At 41.6% G+C, this 20,770-nt stretch overlaps 1 protein-coding gene across 9 annotated transcripts in view; it reads left to right on the top strand.

The window, feature by feature from the left end:
- The window catches only part of Ryr2 (ryanodine receptor 2), a 557,252-nt gene that overhangs the window by 410,668 nt on the left and 125,814 nt on the right, over nt 1-20,770 (top strand). For all 9 annotated transcript variants that reach the window (XM_029547437.1, XM_029547436.1, XM_029547432.1 and 6 more), the window contains 9 exons: nt 1,043-1,121; nt 3,851-3,940; nt 4,320-4,457; nt 7,430-7,507; nt 9,789-9,864; nt 12,266-12,389; nt 13,335-13,450; nt 15,422-15,486; nt 19,181-19,302. In XM_029547437.1, coding sequence (XP_029403297.1) covers nt 1,043-1,121; nt 3,851-3,940; nt 4,320-4,457; nt 7,430-7,507; nt 9,789-9,864; nt 12,266-12,389; nt 13,335-13,450; nt 15,422-15,486; nt 19,181-19,302 — 888 coding nt within the window. The remainder of the gene's footprint in view (nt 1-1,042; nt 1,122-3,850; nt 3,941-4,319; nt 4,458-7,429; nt 7,508-9,788; nt 9,865-12,265; nt 12,390-13,334; nt 13,451-15,421; nt 15,487-19,180; nt 19,303-20,770) is intronic.

Here is a 20,770-nt window from a genome sequence, read left to right as displayed (position 1 = left end):
TTTTCAGAAGAGCGACATTGTGCTTTGAGTGTTAACTAATGGAATCCAAATAACTAACAAGTGTTGGGCATGCATGCTAATTTACCCAGACTTGTTTCCTAGGGAAATTATCCCTTATAGGTTTAACATGGTGGTTTGAGTAATTTCTACCTGGATATGATTTTTTTAAAAAAATATTGCTTCTTGAGTATGTGTTTGTTAGTTATTAACTGATAACTTGATAAAGATCAGAAAATCATCTTATTATGCAGGGTTTTATTTAGAATCTAATTCTCAAAGTTAATTGCTCTAGTAAGTTGTATTTGCTAAGGAGTAGAATGTGTATTCAATATTCTCTCCACAGATACATTTGATATACATAAGCCTTAGCATTTATGAGCAAACCCATTCATCAACTGCCCATGCTGGGCATGAATGGAATAAATATTCCTTGAAACAAGAAAGGAATCAAGAATAAATATTGTCAAATAATAAAACATAAGTTTGTTAACTACTTTTCCCTGTAGCACAAATTAGTAACTTTGTAATGTTGTCTATATGGAGGACTAATATCATAAAGTCTTAATACAGAACTAATTATATGAAATTAACATAAAAATGTGGCAGATCAAAAACCAACAGTGTCGTTCATTCATAGTTCAACAAAGACAGTTAAAAAAGAATAACTTCAATGAAAAAGTATAAAAGAAAAGCATATCTTCAGACTTACTGAGTACTGGTCTGGGTTTGTTTTCCTTTTCTTGTATAGTCTATTGTATCCATCTTTGAATATATTTTTGACTAACATATATCTTATTACATTTATTTTTTAATATTAACCTAATAAATGATGTCTCAGTTTGAGATGAGGAGGTAGAACATGGTCCTACATTGTTTGGAGATGTGAAGAAGCGATTGTTTGTTACAACTGTTTGTTTTTTTTTTTTTTTAACAGTTTTGAGTGAATGGAATCTGAGTATTACTCACCTGCAAGTAAATACAAATGCAGTTGCCTGTGAATTCTGTAAAAACACCAAACTCTCTTCCTTTATTTTTCTTGTAGCATTACAATTCCCGAGAAGTTGGAATACTTCATTAACAAATACGCAGAACATTCCCATGATAAATGGTCCATGGACAAGGTAAAGTTTCCAAGTGCTGTCTTCCCATCCAAGGGTGCCACTGTGAATGACCGGGTGCTGCTTAAATATACCCAATTTTGCCAGATTGCTCTCTGCATGTGTATAGTGTATATTTCTGTGTGTGCACTTCTATTCATTTACATGTATGTGTGGTGTGGTCATAGATTGACTTCATTGACTGTATTGCTCTACTTTATTTCCTTTGAGACAGGATCCTTAGTGACTCTAGAGTTTGCCATTTCAGCTTGATCGATCTGCCTATCTTCACTGCCCTGAATGCACCACCATGTCACACTTGTACTCACTAAGCCACAACCCTAGCCCCAACTTTCTCTTTTAAAGAAAGACCTCCATTGTAGTTAGTAGATATTTAGTTATAAGCTGCTCGTGTTCTTACATAGCTAGTTTCTTCACAGTAAAAACATGACATAATCTGGACATTTCTAAAGATCAGTTCATTAAACTTTGAGTATCATTTATTAATGTGTGTTTGTTTGTGGGGTTTCAGGGAGAAGTGATGACTCCACATTAAAAATTTACCTTTAGCTACACAGTGGTGGTGCATGCCTTCAGTCTCAGCACTCTGGAGGCAGAGGCAGAGGCAGGTGGATGTCTGTGAGTTTGAAGTCAGCCTAGTCTACAGAGAGAGTTCAAAGACAGCCAGGACTACATGAAGAAACCCTGCCTCAGAAAAAAAACATTTTACCTTTTAACCAAACTCTGGTTTTTATATTTGTTGAACAATACTGAAAATTTGTGTGTGTGTGTGTGTGTGTGTGTGCGCATGTGGTGTGTATACGTGTACGTGTAGGGGCCAAAGGTTGATGCTAGATATCTTCTTCCCTACTTTAGCTTTTGAAACAGGGTCTCTCCCTGAGCCCAGAGCTTACTGATTGGTCAGACTGACCAGGGGGCTCCAGGATTCCTCTTGTCTTTGTCCTCACAAGTGCTGGGGTTTTAGAGATGTGCTAACTTCCACACCCAGGTTTTTCCATCTGTTGGAGGGATCCAAAATCAGATCTTCATGTTTGTACAGCATCCCCCTTGAAGGGGCATCTCCCCCCGACCCCCATGAAGAGTCTTAAACTTTAGTGGTTTTGTACTTTGTATAACACATGTCCAAGCAGGTCTATATAGCTTATTCAAAGTAGAGCACATCTACTAAAAATGTATCTCCAAGGAAAACAGTACAATGAGAAAACTCAAGGAGTTGCAAATGTTCTCATTTCAGTTGAGTTTAGTTTCAGTTTGAGAGGGAATGATGATCAGTTTGTCAGAGAAGTCGAATTGTCACAGTACAAAAACCCAACGCATACATGTGCAGCTATGAAGTGAAAAGCAGACAGTGAATGCCCCCAGAGGATGCTCATGTCCGAAGATAAGCCAGTGGCATGGCAGGTCTCTCTCCTAGTGAGATATCTGATGCTGCAATAACTTGGTAAGAAAGGGGTTTACTTGACCTATATGTCTTGATTGTAGTTAATGGCTGAGAGAAGACAGGGCAGGAACTTAAGAAGGAGCAGAGGCAGGAACCGTGGAGGGACACTTGCTCCCCATGGTTTGCTTTTTATGCAATCCAGGAACACTTGCCCAGGGATGGCACCACTGACAGTGGGCTGGGCCCTCCCACACGAATCAGTAGAGAAGAAAATGCCCCTACATGCGTACTTAGGCCAGTCTGATGCTAGCAGACCTTTAGCTGAGCTCTCTCCTTCCCTGGTGACCCTGGTTTGTGTCAGGGTGACAAAACCTAACCAGCAGAGTTTCATGCCCTGTTCCCCACTGTACTAAGACCACGCGTCTCTTCCTTCCTCATAGAAATACTTTTCCATTTTTGTGATAATTTGTATGATTCTTTTTTTGTAGAAATTAAGTCTTATCAGCAGTGGCCACTCAAGAGTGACATGGATATAGTGACTCCATTGAACACTAGGTGGCTGGGCTGGGTCTGAGATGCCTTGGGAGGGAAGTCCTGAACTGCAGTGTAACTAACTGGTTTCTGAGAACTAATGGTGGTATGGGTAAATGATGCTAGTCCAAAATGGTCAAATTATTGGAGGATGAATCCATGAACTAAGTGATTAGGAAATGTTATTCTGAGGTGTCCCTGATTCACATATTTTAAACAAACTTTTCATAGACATGCATACATCACAGGATGGGGGTTAAGATGTGTCAGAATAAATGATGTCAGTTGTCATTCTTTGGTCCCTATAGCCTCGTTGTAGGGAATCATACATTGGGCACAGGTGTAGACCTGGTTTGTTTAAGGAAGACAGGGTGCATTTAATCTCTGGTCAAAGGAACTCATTCCAAGAGGCTACTGAATACTAAGAGTAGAACTCTGAATTAAGCTAGATAACATTCAGACCTCAGCCAGGTCACAGTGGTGCAGGCTTCTAATTCCAGGTACTTGGGAATCTGAGGCAGGAGAATTTTAATTCCAAGGCCCACCTTGGGATACTGAGTGACCTCAAGACAACTTAGTAAGGTGTTGTCTCAAAATAAAAAGTGAAAAGAGTCATGGGAATGTAGCCCAGTGGTAGATCCCTTGCATACAACAACTTGGCTTCAGTCCCCAGCCACATCAAAACAAACACTAGGCCTTCATCCTTTTCTTAATCCAACCTCAGGGTTATTTTTACAAAATAGGTTCGAAACACATGCACACTTAAAATCACCAAAACTAATATATGTAAAACTATTTTTTAACATTTTGTTTGTTTTAGTTGGCGAATGGATGGATTTATGGGGAAATATATTCAGACTCTTCTAAGATCCAACCGCTAATGAAGCCATATAAACTCTTGTCTGAAAAGGTGAGAGATTTCTCCCCTCCCCCCTTAACTTCATGAAGTATTATGTTATGTTTGGGAAAATTTTTGTTTTATGTTTTATTATTGAAATCTTTATTATTTTCCTTAAAACTTTCTGTATGTATTTGTGTGTGCGAGCATGTGTGCCCTGTGGTGGCATCCAGAGGACAGCTTGTGGGCGTCGATTCCCTCCTTAGCAACTCCTAGTGGGATAACATTTCAGCTTTCCATATTTCCCTCGAATGTTTTGATTTTTGGTTTTCTTTATAAGGATCCTGTGGTAGTCAGGTTTCTTCATGAAGCTAGTCTGTTGCAGAAAAACCATTAAATACTTGAACTCTCATTTTGGGTTCATAATAATGCTTGATTTCTTTCCCTCTAGGAAAAAGAAATTTATCGTTGGCCAATCAAGGAGTCTTTAAAAACAATGCTGGCTTGGGGTTGGAGAATTGAGAGAACACGGGAGGGGGACAGCATGGCCCTTTATAACCGGACTCGGCGCATTTCTCAGACAAGCCAGGTGAGAATCTCAGTGACAGATGAATTATTTGTGTCATTTAAACCTATATACACACATATATGTGCGCACACACACACACACACACACACACACACACAGATTTGCTCATGCTAGAGATTCCACTCAAGGCCTCATGCATGTTAGTCAAGCACCCTGCTTTAAGCTATGTTCCCATCTCTAAAAATAATTTAAACTAAACTTAGAGGTAGCTTGGCTGCTGGAGAGGCTGCAGGAATTTTATTTAGGCCTAGAACTTTGAAGCCAACCTTGGAAATATAGAAAAACCCTATTTCAAGTAATAATTATAACGATAGCAGTAATAATTAGGTCTGGATGTAGCTTAATAGATACGGTACTTATTTCACATTTACAAAGTCCTGGGTTCAGTTCCTGGCACCATATAAATACAGGTATGGAGATACATGCCTATAACATCTGCACTTAGGAGACAGGGGCATAGGATCAGGAGTTTGAGGGCATCCATGGCTCCATAGTGAGCTGAGGAAGACCCATTGTCTCAAATGAACAAACAAAAGGCTATATCAACTTTTCTAAAGTGCTCCAGTGGTGCAAAGAGATAAGTTAGACGTCTAACCCAAGATTACCCCTTGCTAATAAGTTCACAGTTAACATTAACATTCCTGACTTCAAGGGAGCACATATTCAGGTCAGATGAAATTATAGAAAGAGAATGGGTAGAGATTTGAGAGAAATGGCCATGAAATGTAGGAGTGGTCATAACAGGTTTGATTGCTATCGATTCTAGGGTGTCTGCAAAACAGTAGATTTGTTGAGTGAGCTAAAGAGCTCAGGAATTCTGAGGATAGGAAAGAGACAATGATTAATATGGTTGCTGTCACTAAGATAGCTGAGTCACGACTCCCAATGACACTCATATTCTGGTTGTACTCAGAACTGTAGTGAAGATAGTCAAGGTAATGGGCCAGCAGTGGAAGTGGCCCTAGACAATGTTCTTTAGCATTTATGTGTGCCCAGCACTATTCAGGGTGGCTCCTGTTCATTGTCTAAACCACGCCTGCCTTTGAGCTAGGCTGTGTTTTAGCATTAACTCCGTTGTACAGGGACCAAACCCAATTATGAAAGTAGCAGGTTGAAATGTGTATGATGTCATGTTAGATACAAGCAAGATATCACTTGCAATGCACGCCATCATCAGTTGCCTGTGCAAGGGGACAATGATGAGGATTAATGTCTGAGTCAGGAGAGAAGAGTGGCTGATTGTGCAAGGCAATATATTTATTTCAGTTCTGTCACCGTGAGGGAATATGTTGGCACAAAAGGACTTAGAACAGAAAAGGTTATCCCAGCTCACAATTTCAGGTTACAGGCAGTCACTGTGGAAGTCAGAGCAGGAGCGTGAGAGACAGTCACCTCACACCAGCCGTCAAGAGCAGAGAGGAATGAATGCGAGCATGCTCACTTGCTTGTGCTCAGCTTGGCATCTCTCCAGTCATATGGAATTAGAATAGCTGCTCTGAAGCTGTGGCGCCATCTTCAATTTTACACTTTCACTATCAATTAAGTTTTATGCACTTACTGAACACATAGAAGCATGCACACACACACACACACACACACACACACACACACACACACACAAAACAGAGAGAGAGAGAGACAGACAGACAGACAGACAGACAGACAGACAGACAGAAAGAGATCAGTGATAGAGTTAAAACTAAAAGAATGATTGGCTTTCTGTCTTCTTTCCTGGCTCACATGCTCATTACCGTTATTTCATTCTCCCTCATCACGTACTATTTATTTCTAATAAGAGAATAGTTAAGATTTGCTAGAAGATGCAGAGTTCATGTCCTCCCCCTCACTGGCTAGACTAATATAAGGGGTGTAATGCAATGAAACGGTTAATGTTGACAAGTGTTCTTTATTACTAGTTTACTTTTATGTGTCTATGTGTGTGTGTGTGTGTCTGCACATATCCATGCATGTGGGCACACCTGCTCACAGAGAACTGAAGAAGGTGTCAGATCCTCCAGAGCTGGCAATTCTGAACTACCTAATGGGCTAACATGAGTGGTGGAATCTGAATTCAGGCCTTCTGCAGGCACCTAGCCATCACTCCCAGCCCCTTTAAAAATAATAGTTTATTATTATTATTATTATTTGAAAATGTCACGCATGTATTCAGTCTGTCCATTCTGGGATGTTTGCTGACTCGATCTGTGCAGGTAACCACAGCTGCTAAGAGTTCTTGTGTGGAATGGCCAAGTGAGGGCCAGAAGACAACCTTCTTCAGCCTTCCTTATCCTTCTGACTTTTGTGATATTCTCTCAGCTGTGTGTGTGTGTGTGTGTGTGTGTCTGTCTGTCTGTCTGTCTGTCTGTCTGTCTGTCTGTCTATGTATGTGGGGGTGGGTGGGGGTGGGTGGGTCAGTGCTAGATCAATCATGAGTCTATGTACTAGCCGTTACCCACTGTAAAAGGAGCTTCTCTAAGAACAACAGAAATCTATAGGTATAAACATAAATATTTACATCCAGTTTTGAAAAGCAAACATGTAGAAATAACGAAGTCTGATCACTGATGATTTCCCTGAAAGCCATTAAATGCTACATGGTGAAGTTGTTTAATCTTTGTTTATCATCACAACTGACCTACACATATGATTGCAAAGGGCTCTTTGTTCCTGTAGCTAACCAAGGTTGGTAAATCTCAAGGTCCCTTGGCTGGGGAGACACTGCATTACTTGGGATTTATCACATACTGCTGACTGTTAATCATTAACTTTTTAGACTAAAGGTATGAAGATTAAGTATTTAATCATAAGTGATTGTAAAATACTCAAATAAAAATTAATTTAAGGTACCTTTGCAGTTATTTTGTTGTCTTTACCTTAGAAAACAAAGTTTGAACCTTGCCTTGTGTTTCTGCAGGCTCTTACTGCAGTTTTTAATGAGATACTGTTTTCTTTTTTTTTAATCAATCATCCAGGTGTCTATAGATGCTGCGCATGGGTACAGCCCCCGTGCTATTGACATGAGTAATGTGACACTCTCTCGAGACCTGCATGTAAGTATCTGGGTTTTCACAGTAGTCTCTAAAGCTCACTTAGAAAACGCAAACTAGAATGCTCTCCGATTCATTTTATAGCATGTATTGTTTCATGGTGATCATATGATGAGCCCACAGAATTCATGGTTATTACACACCAACTCTTTAGTAAGCTGAAAGTTGATAACACAAGTCCTTACAAGTCCTCACCTGTGGCTCCATCCTTCCTGCCTCCTGTAGCTTCAAGTTTGCTAACCTGGCAGTTCTGATCCCCTTCCCGGCTAGCACACACTCCCTTTCCACACTCCTGCCTCATCGCCTTCTAAATCTATGTGCTATCTGTGTTGCTCTGTCACCTTCTGGGCAGCCCCCCCATAGGGCCTCTCTCCCTTCCCACCCACATTTCCCATGATTTTCCTCCTGCAGCTCTAAATCTGATCCATCGCCCTCTGAATCATATCAACTGTCTCCTTCCTCTATCTCTTTCCAGTGCAATCTCAAGGTCTTTCCTCAGTCTACCTGCCCAGTCATTGGCTGTTGGCATCTTTATTTCCCAGTCAAAACCAGTCTGAGGCAGGGACCTGCAGCATCTTACAAGCAAACATGAGAATTCCCATGTAATTTGGGAATCCATTTGATCAAGTCCCTAACACCTCCTGTTGCTCCCCATGGTCTGAAATGGTACATGGAGATCTTCAGCAGTTGACACTTCCCATTCTGAGTCCCATGATGGAACTTGTCACCCTGCTCCATTCCACCCCAGACATGAACTTTTCCTGCATTCACCATTTTCCTGTTTGAATTGAGCTCCATTTAATCATGTAGTAGATGTCAGGGTCATCGGGCTGGCAGCCCGATTAGGGAAGTGCTTGCGTTTAGTTATCCTTATTTTACTTTATGGTGGCCCTGGACTATAAGCTTGGTGACATAAAAGAGGCCTGAGGTATGGAACATAGGAGGAAAGATGGGCTCTAGTGTAACATGGCAGTACTGCAGAACACTGTACTAAGATCTAGTACTATCTGAGGTTTTAGACCTTCACTGGGGACCCTGGTGAGGACCACTCAGGATGAACTTTTTACAGCTGTTTCCTCGGGGCCACAGAGAGGGATCAGTAGTTAAGAGATCAGTTAGTTAGTAGTTAGTTAGTAGTTAGAGATCAGTAGTTAAGAGCATTTGTCCTTTCCTTGGAGGAACTGGGTTTATTCTGAGCAGCGTCAGCAGCTCAGTGTCTGTAAGTCCAGCTCCAGAGAATATGATGCCCTCTTCTGGTCACTGTGAGTGCCAACACACACACACACACACACACACACATACACACACACACACACACTCTGTAGGTGTCCCCCACCTTTTGTGGGTACCCACAGAGACACACATAAATATAAAAATGCATGAGAAAGAGTTAAATAACCGTGAATGCCACCTTAATTAATGACCACCTTAACTAATTAATTGCTCATGTTAAAATGCATATTTTAGTTTGTTCATTTATGGAAATTGATTACATACCATTTGTCCCATCCATAGCCCTGTGTGCTCTGTGTCACCAGGGTGTGTTTTGGGATAAATCATTTGAATGAAAGATAAACACTTATTTCCATAGAGCTACCTTACCAAGTCAATGTAGAACATTGATCGAGTATGATTAGTATTAGTTCAAGAGCACTAAGGATATAAGTATGAACTTCATGAGTTAATAAAATGTTTGGTTTACTCTCCATTCTTGCTCATGCAAGGACCAATTAAAATGACATTGTAATCTTGACTATGAAAGAACCCAAGAATATTAGAATTTTTTCCCCTCAAAATTCACAAGGCCTCAGAAAAGATTACATGCATGCTCTAAGACTCTCCATTTAATTAGGCAAAGAATGATCTAGAAGTAAAGTCTTTGTTTGTACTGGATTCTTCTTTTAATTATTTTAAAAGGTACAGGTTGGGTTATAAAACTTTCGGGTTAAAACACAAATTTGTATTTATGTCTATTTTCTGTTTACATCCATAGCTATTTCAAGGCTTCATTGTCAAATTAACAAAAGACACATTTAAGTATAATGAATAATAAAGGCTATTCCCATTAAATCCACAGTGTGGAGATATTTACCATATAATTTCTCAAATCATTGAAATTCTATGGAATTGGATTTCCAAGTGAGGGGGTTGTGTTTGACTACATCTCAGCACTAATATTCTGCTCTCTTACTTAAAGACACGTTTTTGTGTCCTGCCTTAGAAGACAGTTCTGTCTTCTTTTACAGCAGTATCAATTGACTCCTTAATATTTGGTCCATTGTAGGCTATGGCAGAGATGATGGCTGAAAACTACCACAACATATGGGCCAAGAAAAAGAAACTGGAGCTGGAATCCAAAGGTAGTATTTCCTAGAGACCTATATTTAAAACACAGAGTTTTACCGTAGGAGTATAGGATGCTGATGAAGGACTTCCTCTCTTTTGCTTAAAACTTCACCATACCTCCATTATACAAAAATTCAAATGTGCCTGCATCCAGATTCCAACAAGAAACTGTAATTTCCTTATTGTTAGTGTGTATTCCTTGTATTTTAATAGTGTTTCTCTCTCCCTCTTTGTATCTTAACGGTGTCTGGATTTATACTACCCTCCAAATATCTGAATTAGTGTAGTGGTGCTGGACACTTGGTTATTAGTGTGTTATATTCGTTAGACTCTGAGCATGACCCTCATGCCTGACTAAACTATCACCTGCCCTTTGTTTATACCAGCTGTATGATTGCTACCCTCGTGATTGGGTTTCCTCTTCTCCCACATTCTCTAGTTTTATTTTTAGTGCTGGGGATTGAACTCAGGCCCTATGCATGCTAGCCAAGGAACTATCCCTTCAGCCTTCTTTTAGCTTTGCATTTTAGACAGAGTTACCATGAGATGTGAGGTAGTAAACACGCTATGTCGCCGAAGCAGGTGGCAGCCCTCTTGCTTCCTTGCTTCTTTTCTCCTTTTTTTCTTTTAAAAAATTTTTAGATTCATTTTGATGATGATGATGATGATGATGATGATGATGATGATGATGATGATGGTGTGTGTGTGTGTGTGTGTGTGTGTGTGTGAATGCAGTGTCCACAGAGGCAGAAATTGGGCATTAGTTCCCCAAGAGCCAGACTTGCAGACTTGGTGGTTGTGATATGGGTGCTGGGAACCAAAGTTGTCCTCTGGAAAAGTAGTGGGTACTCTTAAACACTGAGTCTTCTCTCCAGTCTCCTATTTCCTCTTTAAAACGTACCAGTATGTTAATGAATCTTTTAATGATTTACGTTCATAAATATATTATTCAAGTTAAATGCATTCTACGTGGAGAGTGTCCTGCATTGTTATGCATTTATATATGTATTATGTGTATTTGTGTGTTTGTATATGTTATTTCTATGTGTTTGTGTGTTTTTCTGTGTGTGTATATGTGTGTGTATGTGTGTTTGTGTGCATGTGTATATGTGTGTGTGTATGTGTATGTGTGTATGTGTGTTTGTGTGTGTGTATATTTCTCTGTGTGTTAAAGTTGGAAATACTTAGTGATTCAGCATTGAACTTGGACAGTTTTATTTCTTCCAATTTTGATTTTTTTTATTATCACTGCATCTAGATGAATCCACTTTAGAAAAGCCTTGAGAAAAAAAAAATATGTTTCTCACTCTGGGGTTTGGTGCCCCTGGGAGTGTATGAAAGTTTAATGGAGAATAAGAGACCTTGATAGAAATGTGAATCATTAAGAAAAATCAGAGTAGGGGCTGGGAATGTAACTCAGGACTTCCTGGCATGCACAAGGTCCTGGGGCTACTCCCTGGACATACTAATGTTGAGAGAAGAAAAGAAAAGAATAGAAGCTGAGGAGTTAAAGTACTAAAACTTGTACCAGCACCCCAAAATCAGTGACCAGGGTCACTGCATTTCTTTCTTCCCCACTTTGATATGAAGAAGCTCACAAGTCACGCAACTCTTGGTGTGTTTTGGGTAGCATCCTGGGAACATTTGCATATCCCCTGGACTCACTGTTGAGCTAGCTCCTTTCTTCCCATGGAGCACACCCATACTTACATCACTTATGTCGCCAGTGGAGGGGTGGAAATGAGGGATGGAAGAGTGAGGTGGCTTTATGCTGCTATCTAGAGGGATTCTCACCCCTGGTTGTGAGTCCTTTTATTTTGTTAATGTGACAAAAATCCCATGTAGCACAGGGTGGCTTGAACTTGAAATGTAGCTAAAGATGAACTCCAACTCTTGATCCTCCTGTCTCTACCTCCCAGGTGCTATAATACAGGCATGTATTTCCATACCTGGAAGATTCTCATGAGTTTGAAAATTATACTTATTTTCTATAAGTTCTAAATGGTATCCAGGCTCTTGATAGAAGCTACTGGCTGAATGCAGTTTTGTATGTATTTATATGTATACTATAATCTAGAAGATGCCAGAAAGATACTTCCATACTGAAGACATTTTTCCTTTCTTTTCTTCTTGGACCAGAAAAATGAAGCATCACCTTAAAAATCTCCCTAAAATCTCTGACCAGTTATACCTGCCTTATTGTCTTCACCATGCCTCGAATTTAGGCTCTTTCTAATGAAAGAACCCCCTTGGCTTTTTTTTCCTTCCATGGGGACAGCATATGTAACCAGCACTTGATATTTCAAATACATGCATTTTCAGTCTAGAAATGCTGGTTAGCATGTTCATGTCGCATTGGCTGGGTGTCATCTCAGAGTATGTGGTGTGTTTCTTTTGTTCTTGCTGATCTCTCAGGAGGAGGAAACCACCCCCTGCTGGTGCCCTATGACACACTGACAGCCAAGGAGAAAGCCAAGGACAGAGAAAAAGCCCAAGACATCTTCAAGTTCCTACAGATCAGTGGTTATGTGGTATCCAGGCAAGTGGACACCCATCTCATGATCTTTCCAAACAATCACTGGGTTCTGACTAAAAATGAGCTCAGTGGTCCTACTAAACCTTGGGGCGGCTGGCTAGTTGCTTCAAAGTACATGTCCCAGCATCCCTTCTGTTGCTATGGTAAAGCACCCAACAGGAGCAACGTAAAGAAGAGAGGATTTATTTTATCTCCCAAGTCTAGGTTGCAGTCCATCTTTAGAGAAGTTGGTGGCAGGGGGTTGAAGCTTTTAGTCCCAACACCATCAAGAACAGAGAAAAATGAATGAACACATGATTAGGCCTCAACCAGAGTCTCTCCCTTCACACAGCCCCAGAATGATGCAACCTATTTGCAGGCCTAATTTTCTTACATTCATTAGGGTAACCAAGACAGTCTCCACAGACATGCCCACAGGCCAGCTGACCTAGACAGTCCCCTGCTGTGGCTCTGCTCACAAATAATTCCAAGTCGTGTCAAGTTTAACCATCCCAACCCATGCCAGAGACACAACGCCCTTAGCTGTTTGTCCTGTAAGTTCCTTCTGCAACTTCATTCAGCTGCCTTCCATCATTTAGGCAAACTCTTAAGAAAAAGAAAAAGAAGATAACCACTCCCTGTTTGCCTAAATGCAACATTTTAGCAGTAGTAGTGGAACAATTCACTTTAGTTTTATATTAGATGCAAATATTCCTTACGTGCAAATCCCCTCTAGTCATGAGCAGTAAGAATATTATTATATTCAATTTTATGTGTAGCTTTTAAAATAAATTTTTATCTTTTGAAATCTTTCTCTTTTTCTCTGTCTCCCTCTCCTCCTCCTCTCTCTCTCTTTCTCTCTTTCTCTCTCATACATACATACATACACACACACACACACACACACACACACACATGCACACACGCACACGCGCACACACTTTTTTTTACTAACTTTTGCCTTTCTAGAGGGTTCAAGGACCTAGATCTGGACACACCTTCCATTGAGAAGCGATTTGCCTATAGTTTCCTGCAGCAGCTGATCCGATATTTGGATGAGGCTCATCAGTACATCCTGGAGTTTGGTACGTAGCTGGTCTTGCTGCTTATCATTCAGGTCTTGCTATATTCCTAGAGCATCCACAGCATAGAGGAAGGGGTTGCTTCCACATTCTGTCCATTTCAGTACAAAGGAGTGTGTAATAGCCAGGAGTGCATAGCACCCAGTTACCAACAAGCTGGTAGAGAGTGGGTCGGATTTGAGAACTTTAAAATATCCGCATAGTGCTGTCTGAATGCACACACATTTCTCACACACTGACAGAAGTTTGGTTGTTTCCAATGCTTCCCCTACTATCCGTGTGTAATGACCTTCTGGCACAAATTGACTTTTTTTTTTTCTGAGTCAAACATCTTCAGTAGTGGTGCGACCAGGTTAAAAAATTGTTCATAGTTAAGCTTCTTGGGATTTTTTGTTGTTGTTCATTTGTTTTGTTTTTGAGGGAGGGTCTCACTATATAGCCAGTCCTGAGTTTACTATATGAAATAGGCTGGTGTTGGATTTATAAAGATCTGCCTGCCTCTGCCTCCTGAGTGTTGGGATTAAAGGCCTGCAGCATCACACCAGGCTAAGAACAGTATTTTAATACTGAAAATTTGAAACACTCCGGTGATGAGAGTTTCATCAAGGGTCTTTCCATGCCATTGCACGGTAGTTTTACAGGGGGTAGAGAAAACTGCAGGCTAGAACATTAGCAGCTATTCTTCTCCCTCCCTCCCTCCCTCCCTTCCTCTACATTAAATATTCTCAAAATATTTAATGTAGAAAAGGATATTTCTTACAATTCCTGAAGTATTTCAGTTTTGGCTGTGCACAACACCATCTTGATTTATTTTACACAAGATAATCCCTCATAAAGATATTTGTAAGCTAGCAGACTGGAGGTACAGGCCCTGAAATACCAGCTACATGGGAGGCTGATATAGCAAGATTGCAAGTTCAAGGCCAACCTGGGCTACAGAGTGGCTACAGAGTTAAGACCAGCCTAGGTAACTTATTGAGAGCCAACATAAAAACAAAACAACAAGAAACACACACACACACACACACACACACACACACACCAGGCAGAGGACTAGAGGTGCTGCCTACTGGTAGAGTACTTGCTGGGATCTTTGTTCTATCCCCAGGACTGGGGGTGCAGGTGAGGGTAGGGAGAGCAGAGGGAATTCAAGTATAAAAAATAAGCAACCCCACCAAAAAAACCAAAAATCAATTTTTGCTTTGACATCATAAAATATCACCTGTATTCAACAAAGTTACTCTGAATTTTGAGCTAAGATTTGCTAAAGCATATATCATCATTCCTATTTCTAATTGCAAAAGATTTTTTTTCCTAGCACAAGTCAATTGTAGCCTTATAAGATCTGGATTCTTATGTTCAATGCTGAACCTTTTAGTTCCACACAAAGCTCTGCATATTGACAGGGCTGCTTAGACGTTACTACCTCTCCTGTGTACGCATGCACAGACCTCTTCTGTGTACATGAAAGAGGTAATGGAGACCGCCTTCCAACCAGTATGCCAAGGCCGATCATTTCTTGACCTGCCCCTTTACACTCTAAACCTTTGGGGAACTAAATGTGGTTTTGTTTCTCATAGCAAATCCTCTTTTGACAAATCTCTCACTGGCATGCCCACAGGCCAACTTGATCTAGGCAATTCTTCAGTTGAGACTCTCTTCCCTGGGAATCCTGGCTGTGTCAAGTTGACCAAGAACACTATAACAGGCACACTGACCAAGGAGTTTTTGTGCTCATAACTCTCCATATGAGTTTGCCATAGGAACTGTCTAATTTGGACATGTTTTTTTTTTTTTTAAAGAACTTGAATATTTCATCATGTTGCTGAATTTAGCCCATATACATTGGTGTTTTCTATTCGATTTGGTGGGATGATATGTGGTGTAGGAAGGCCTTTTAAGCTATGTGTTTTGGAGAAATGTCTTAAAATGTTGGAAGTTCAGCATGGACCTAAAATCTCTTCTTGTCTACAGATGGTGGCAGCAGAAGCAAAGGAGAACATTTCCCGTACGAGCAAGAAATCAAGTTCTTTGCCAAAGTACAGTATACAATGCACCTTGTCTCTGCCTCAGTTGTATATTTACAAAGCAGACCCATCAGATCATCACTACCTTTTAGAATACACTTGTCTATAAATGCTACACTATTACAAGTACACACTCTCTGCCTCAGAAATAACCCGTATGACTCATGTGAGACAGGTCTGTTTGTGGCATTCTTGGTCAGTACTTACCTTATGCTCACTCAGCTCTTCCCCCATACGTTCCTCACATGATTTATTTAGAAGATACCAATGTCTTAACATTCTGTACATTTTCTTTTAGCTAACGGGCAGAACTGCATATGAATGAATATACATATATTGCTTTGGCCATAACTTCCATGTGGTGGAGAGTCTCACTCTTGCTCTTTCACAAGCTGAGGCTCAGAGGGTAAATTGATCATAGGAAGAGTATAGCCCATCATTATTATTGATCCCATTTCATAGGAACTTGTCAAGGGCTCTCCATATTGATGGGGAAGCCATCACTTCCTTCAACCAAGGAGGGATGGACTCAGGATATTGCAGCCAGGCACTGGGGTCACTTCTGTCCTTAGGTGTGTCAGGGAGTAGATTGCCCTGGGGACTGTCAGAGATGCAGTAGTTTCCCTTAGGCAAGTGCTTCTCTTGACAATGCCTTGCAGTTAAGCTGGAGGCTTACTGTTACTGACAGTTTTCTACCAATATGCTTGTATTGGTGATAGTTCAGGTAATTTCTATTAGCACCGCACTTGATAGATTTTCAGATGGCGTGCTTTTTGAATGATTAACAACCTTTGGTCTTATTTTCAGAATTGTATATTTTACTAGATGACTTGTCTTTCTTTCCACTCAATATAGCACTCAGAGTTTCTTTCAGTCATCCAAAGGTGTGGTTTATGCCAGGATGCGTATTGTTAGTATTAAATGGATAAATGGTAGATTGACAGGAGAGAGAGAGAGAGAGAGAGAGAGAGAGAGAGAGAGGATTGCTAGATATCGTTCAGTCATTTCCAGCCACCACATTATTGCAATCCCCTCTTGATATACAGTTATCAGAATGATGTATATTCATGCCATGAATATACCTTTAAACTGCCTATTTACCCACCACTCTTACTTGCTACTTATAGATGTGTAATGTGGCTTAATTTCATCTTCCATTTTGATCAAGTATTTTCAATCTTCCATTCTTCCATGTGGGTCAAAAATGGGGTCCTGCATCTGCTTGGGGTTAGGGCCGGCTGCTGGGTGAGGCTAGACATGGGAAATTTGACTGCACGCACCCCCATGAAGCAGCTGGGCAGGCATCAGGCTGTGAGAAGCCTCAAGATTCTGGTCTAGGGGTGGAGGAAGGCACAATCTGAGGTCCCCACGGACCTGCTGGAGTTGGGCTCGGATCCCAGAACCAGCTCTTCCTCCGCACCATAGATGCCAGTGAGTGCTGAGGAAGAGCTGGTTCTGGGGTCCCTGGGCTGCATGGAAGCCAGGGACGTCAGGTTCTCAGTCTGGGACACCACAGATGCCACTTGATGTCACAGAAGAGCTGAGAACAGAGTGGGTCCGCAGGTGAACTCTGGCTTGGGCCGAAAGGAAAAGGTTAGGCAAGAGAGAGCTCTGGCAGGTTCCAGTTGGGAAGTCCTTAGCTTGATTGGCAGGCTGCTTGGCTTGGTAGAAGCTGTAGCTGGGGCACAGGGAGGCTTCTGGGCAGGAGATTAGATGCATGGCTCTTTAGAGGGAGCCCTGTTCCATTGCTCTAGCACTAGCATTGCGGATCCCGATGAGAAGAGGCAGTCCATAGTTTTAAGGCATTTATTGTAGAAAGGCAGAAAGAGGGAGAAGAGTAGAGAAGTAGAGGCCAGCCATGGCCACGTGGAGAGAGGGGAGAAGTGAAGGTGGAGAGAGGGGGAACAAGAGGGCAAGAGAGAAGTAAGCTGAAAGCAGGAGCAAGGGTAAGAGAGGGAGGAGGGGCCAAACAGCTCCTTTTATAGTGGGCTGGGCCTACCTGAATGTTGCCAGGTAACTCTGGGGGGGGGTGGAGTCCAGACAGAATACCAGGAGTTTGGGGTATTGCCTATGTGACTGATGGCCATACACCATTCTGCGGGGGAGGGGGGTGGGGAAATAGGGGGGTAGGTGAAGGGAGGCTGTGGGAGACAGGAGCCAGGGGCCCAGGAGGCATGGCCAATCACCTGCCATCCCTTAGGTTCAGGGTTCAAGGCCTGTGCTGGACTGGGGACCAGGTTGTCTGTGCACAGGTCACCATCCCACACTTCCAGCCAGTATAAAGTTCTTATAAAGACTTTCAAGAGAGCTATGTTGTGTAAATTGTGTATTTAGTCATTCAGAATAACTGTTTTATGCAGCAAGGTAGGAAAAAAAAGCACTATATTTAGCAAAATAGAGCAAATACCTACTCTAGAGGTCAGAAAATGACTATATGGACCTATAAAAATCCAACCTTGTTTCCTGCTTGCTTTCTTTTGCCTAGTAGGCTTTGAGAGAGAGAGAGAGAGAGAGAGAGAGAGAGAGAGAGAGAGAGAGAGAGAGAGAGGTCCAAAATACCCGTGGAGGGGCAGAGAATGTAAGATTTTTCCCTTATAAGATAAAACAGGCCTGCCCACCCAGTGAAGCACCCTGAGCTGAGGTCTGCTGGTAAAGAACATGAAGAGTCAGAAGTGCCCGTCACAGGCAGCGAATTTCGTGTACTGGGTTATGTGCATAAGTATACTGAGTAGGAGAAAGAGTCAACCCAGGGGAGCAGGGCTAACCTGAACATAACAGGGACTTGGGCTTTGAGAAGAGACAGATGCCATGCACATTGTGTGGTTTTAAGTGGGCCTTTTGTTTCATTTTCCACTCTACAGCTACAAAGCATCAATGGTGGGACAGCCACACACACACAGTGAGCAGTAGTACAAACAGGATGATACCATACCCTTGGCAGTTCTCACATATAATAGTGACTCAGTGTGTGCCAATCCAGGGAACTCAAGAGCCCTTTGGCCACTGAGCTGCATTTTGTGATCATTATCATATATTTCTCATGCTGAGAAAATAAGGAGAATAATTCTGAACTATTGAAAACTTCTGTGTTCCTAGTAACTATCTCCCAGCACATCATACTCAATCTTCCCACTACATGTTCATACACATGTGCACATGCATACATATACACATGCACACATATAATCATGCACAGAGGCATATGTATACACATGTGCACTTGCATACATACATGTACACATGCATACATACAAACATGTACATGCATACATATACATATGCATACATGCAAACATACACACATGTACACATGAATGCATACATATATACATGCATACATATACATATGCATGCATGCATACATACACACATGCACACATGCATACATACAAACATGTGCACATGAATACATACATGCACACATGCATACATACATGCATGCTTGCATACATATAAACATGCACACACATTTATACACACATGTGCATATGTATACATACATGCACACATGTATATATACACACATGCACACATGCATACATGCATGTGCACATGCGTGGGATGAAGCTGACAGAAGGGATCTAGATGTACCCACTGAATCAGCATGGGTGCAGTATTGCACAGGGCTCTCTGTGTGCTCTGAGCACTGGTTCTTCTCCCTCTCATACTGCAACCCATAGATCCGTTTTCTCTTCCTCTCTTTCAGGTTGTTCTTCCTTTAATTGATCAGTATTTCAAAAACCACCGCCTGTACTTCTTGTCTGCTGCAAGCAGGCCTCTCTGCACTGGAGGACATGCATCCAACAAAGAGAAGGAGATGGTGACAAGGTAAAGAGCGATGGCCTTAAAGCTTTATATCTGACTTCTTTGTGTCTGCCTTTGAGTCCGAGAACCAACCACAGGACCTAGAGCAGGGGAGAAGAGTCTCCTGCCCTCTCCCGTGAGCCTAACACTAGGTGTGTAGAGGTTCTGCGAGTTAACACAAGTATGTGTTAGAGACAGTTCATTTTGTTTTGGTATTTAGAGGTAACACTAACGAAAGGAATAAAATAACAAGACAAAATAGTTAGGGTACTATCTTCAGCCATCATCACAAAACCAATCAAAATAATAGTGGTAGTGTCCAAGAAGGCTGGGAAGGAATTTCCATACTGGCATTTATGAGAAATGTGCGGCAGAACATTTTCTGAACATTATTTTCTTTGAATTTTTCTTGACAATCTAATATTCTGACAGCCCTTTTCTTTTAAAGGATAGCAATGTCCTACTTAGGCACTTTTAATTTAATTTTTAAAAAAATTAAATCATAGCCCCATCATGGTAATGGAATGAAACAAAACAAAACAATACAAAACAAAACAGCAAAACATGCTTTTCTGGTATTCTCTTGCCTTTCAACCTGGTGTCTTAGAAATGCCTTAACTGGTTTAACACTCACATCTTCTTTATAGATTTTTTTAAATGTGGGGGACTGCTACGTTTCTGGGTGTATTTTCTTGAAACTCCATTAGGACTCAGTCCATATGAAGATCTAGGGTACCCATCGCATTGCTCACACTCCTCCCGAGCTTCTAAGTGAGAGTAAACTATGTGAAGAGCCCTCGCTTCTCTTGACCTTGACTTTCCTGCCACATGGAATGATCATGTCATACCAGAGAGAGTGAATTGTAACTGGGGTTGGGGGTGGGGGAACCAACATCATTGGTGGGGAAGATTGAGGAGTCCAGGCTTGAATAATGTGAGAGGGTGGAACTCACTGGAGTGTCCGGCTCATTTAATTTTTATTACCTAATTCCCTGACTACTCGATGTCACTGCACACATGCACACTGTGTCTGTCTGTCTGTCTGTCTGTCTCTCGGTCTGTCAGTCACTTTCTCTCTGTGTCTCTGCCTCTCCTCTCTCCTATCTGTCTGTTTGTCTGTCTGTCTGAATGACTCTGTCTCTTCTTAAATACTGATCTCCCTGTGAGGTTGATAAAACACACTACTGTGCAGGATTGGGGGCAGTGCGCTGTCACACTCTGCTGTGGAATTGCACCCCTTCCAACTTGACCTCCTCCCTAAATTCCCTAAGAAGGGAAAGAGCAGTCTTGTAGAATTTCACACTGGTGCTCCCTCATCAATGTCTCCAGTCCCATGGCCCTGTGGACTGGGAGAACACACAAACAGCTAGAAAACCCAGAGACACCCGGAACCCACAGAGCATGATGAACTCCAAATCTGCTCTCTCTGTGGTCACTTAGCTGTAACGGAAGCCGTGTTCCCCAGTGCTGCTGGTGATTTAAAGATCACGCA

Source organism: Mus pahari, chromosome 16, assembly GCF_900095145.1.
Source record: "Mus pahari chromosome 16, PAHARI_EIJ_v1.1, whole genome shotgun sequence".
NCBI lineage: Eukaryota > Metazoa > Chordata > Mammalia > Rodentia > Muridae > Mus > Mus pahari.
Note: the sequence above shows the minus strand (reverse complement) of the source record. Positions and strands in the feature narration are given on the sequence as shown.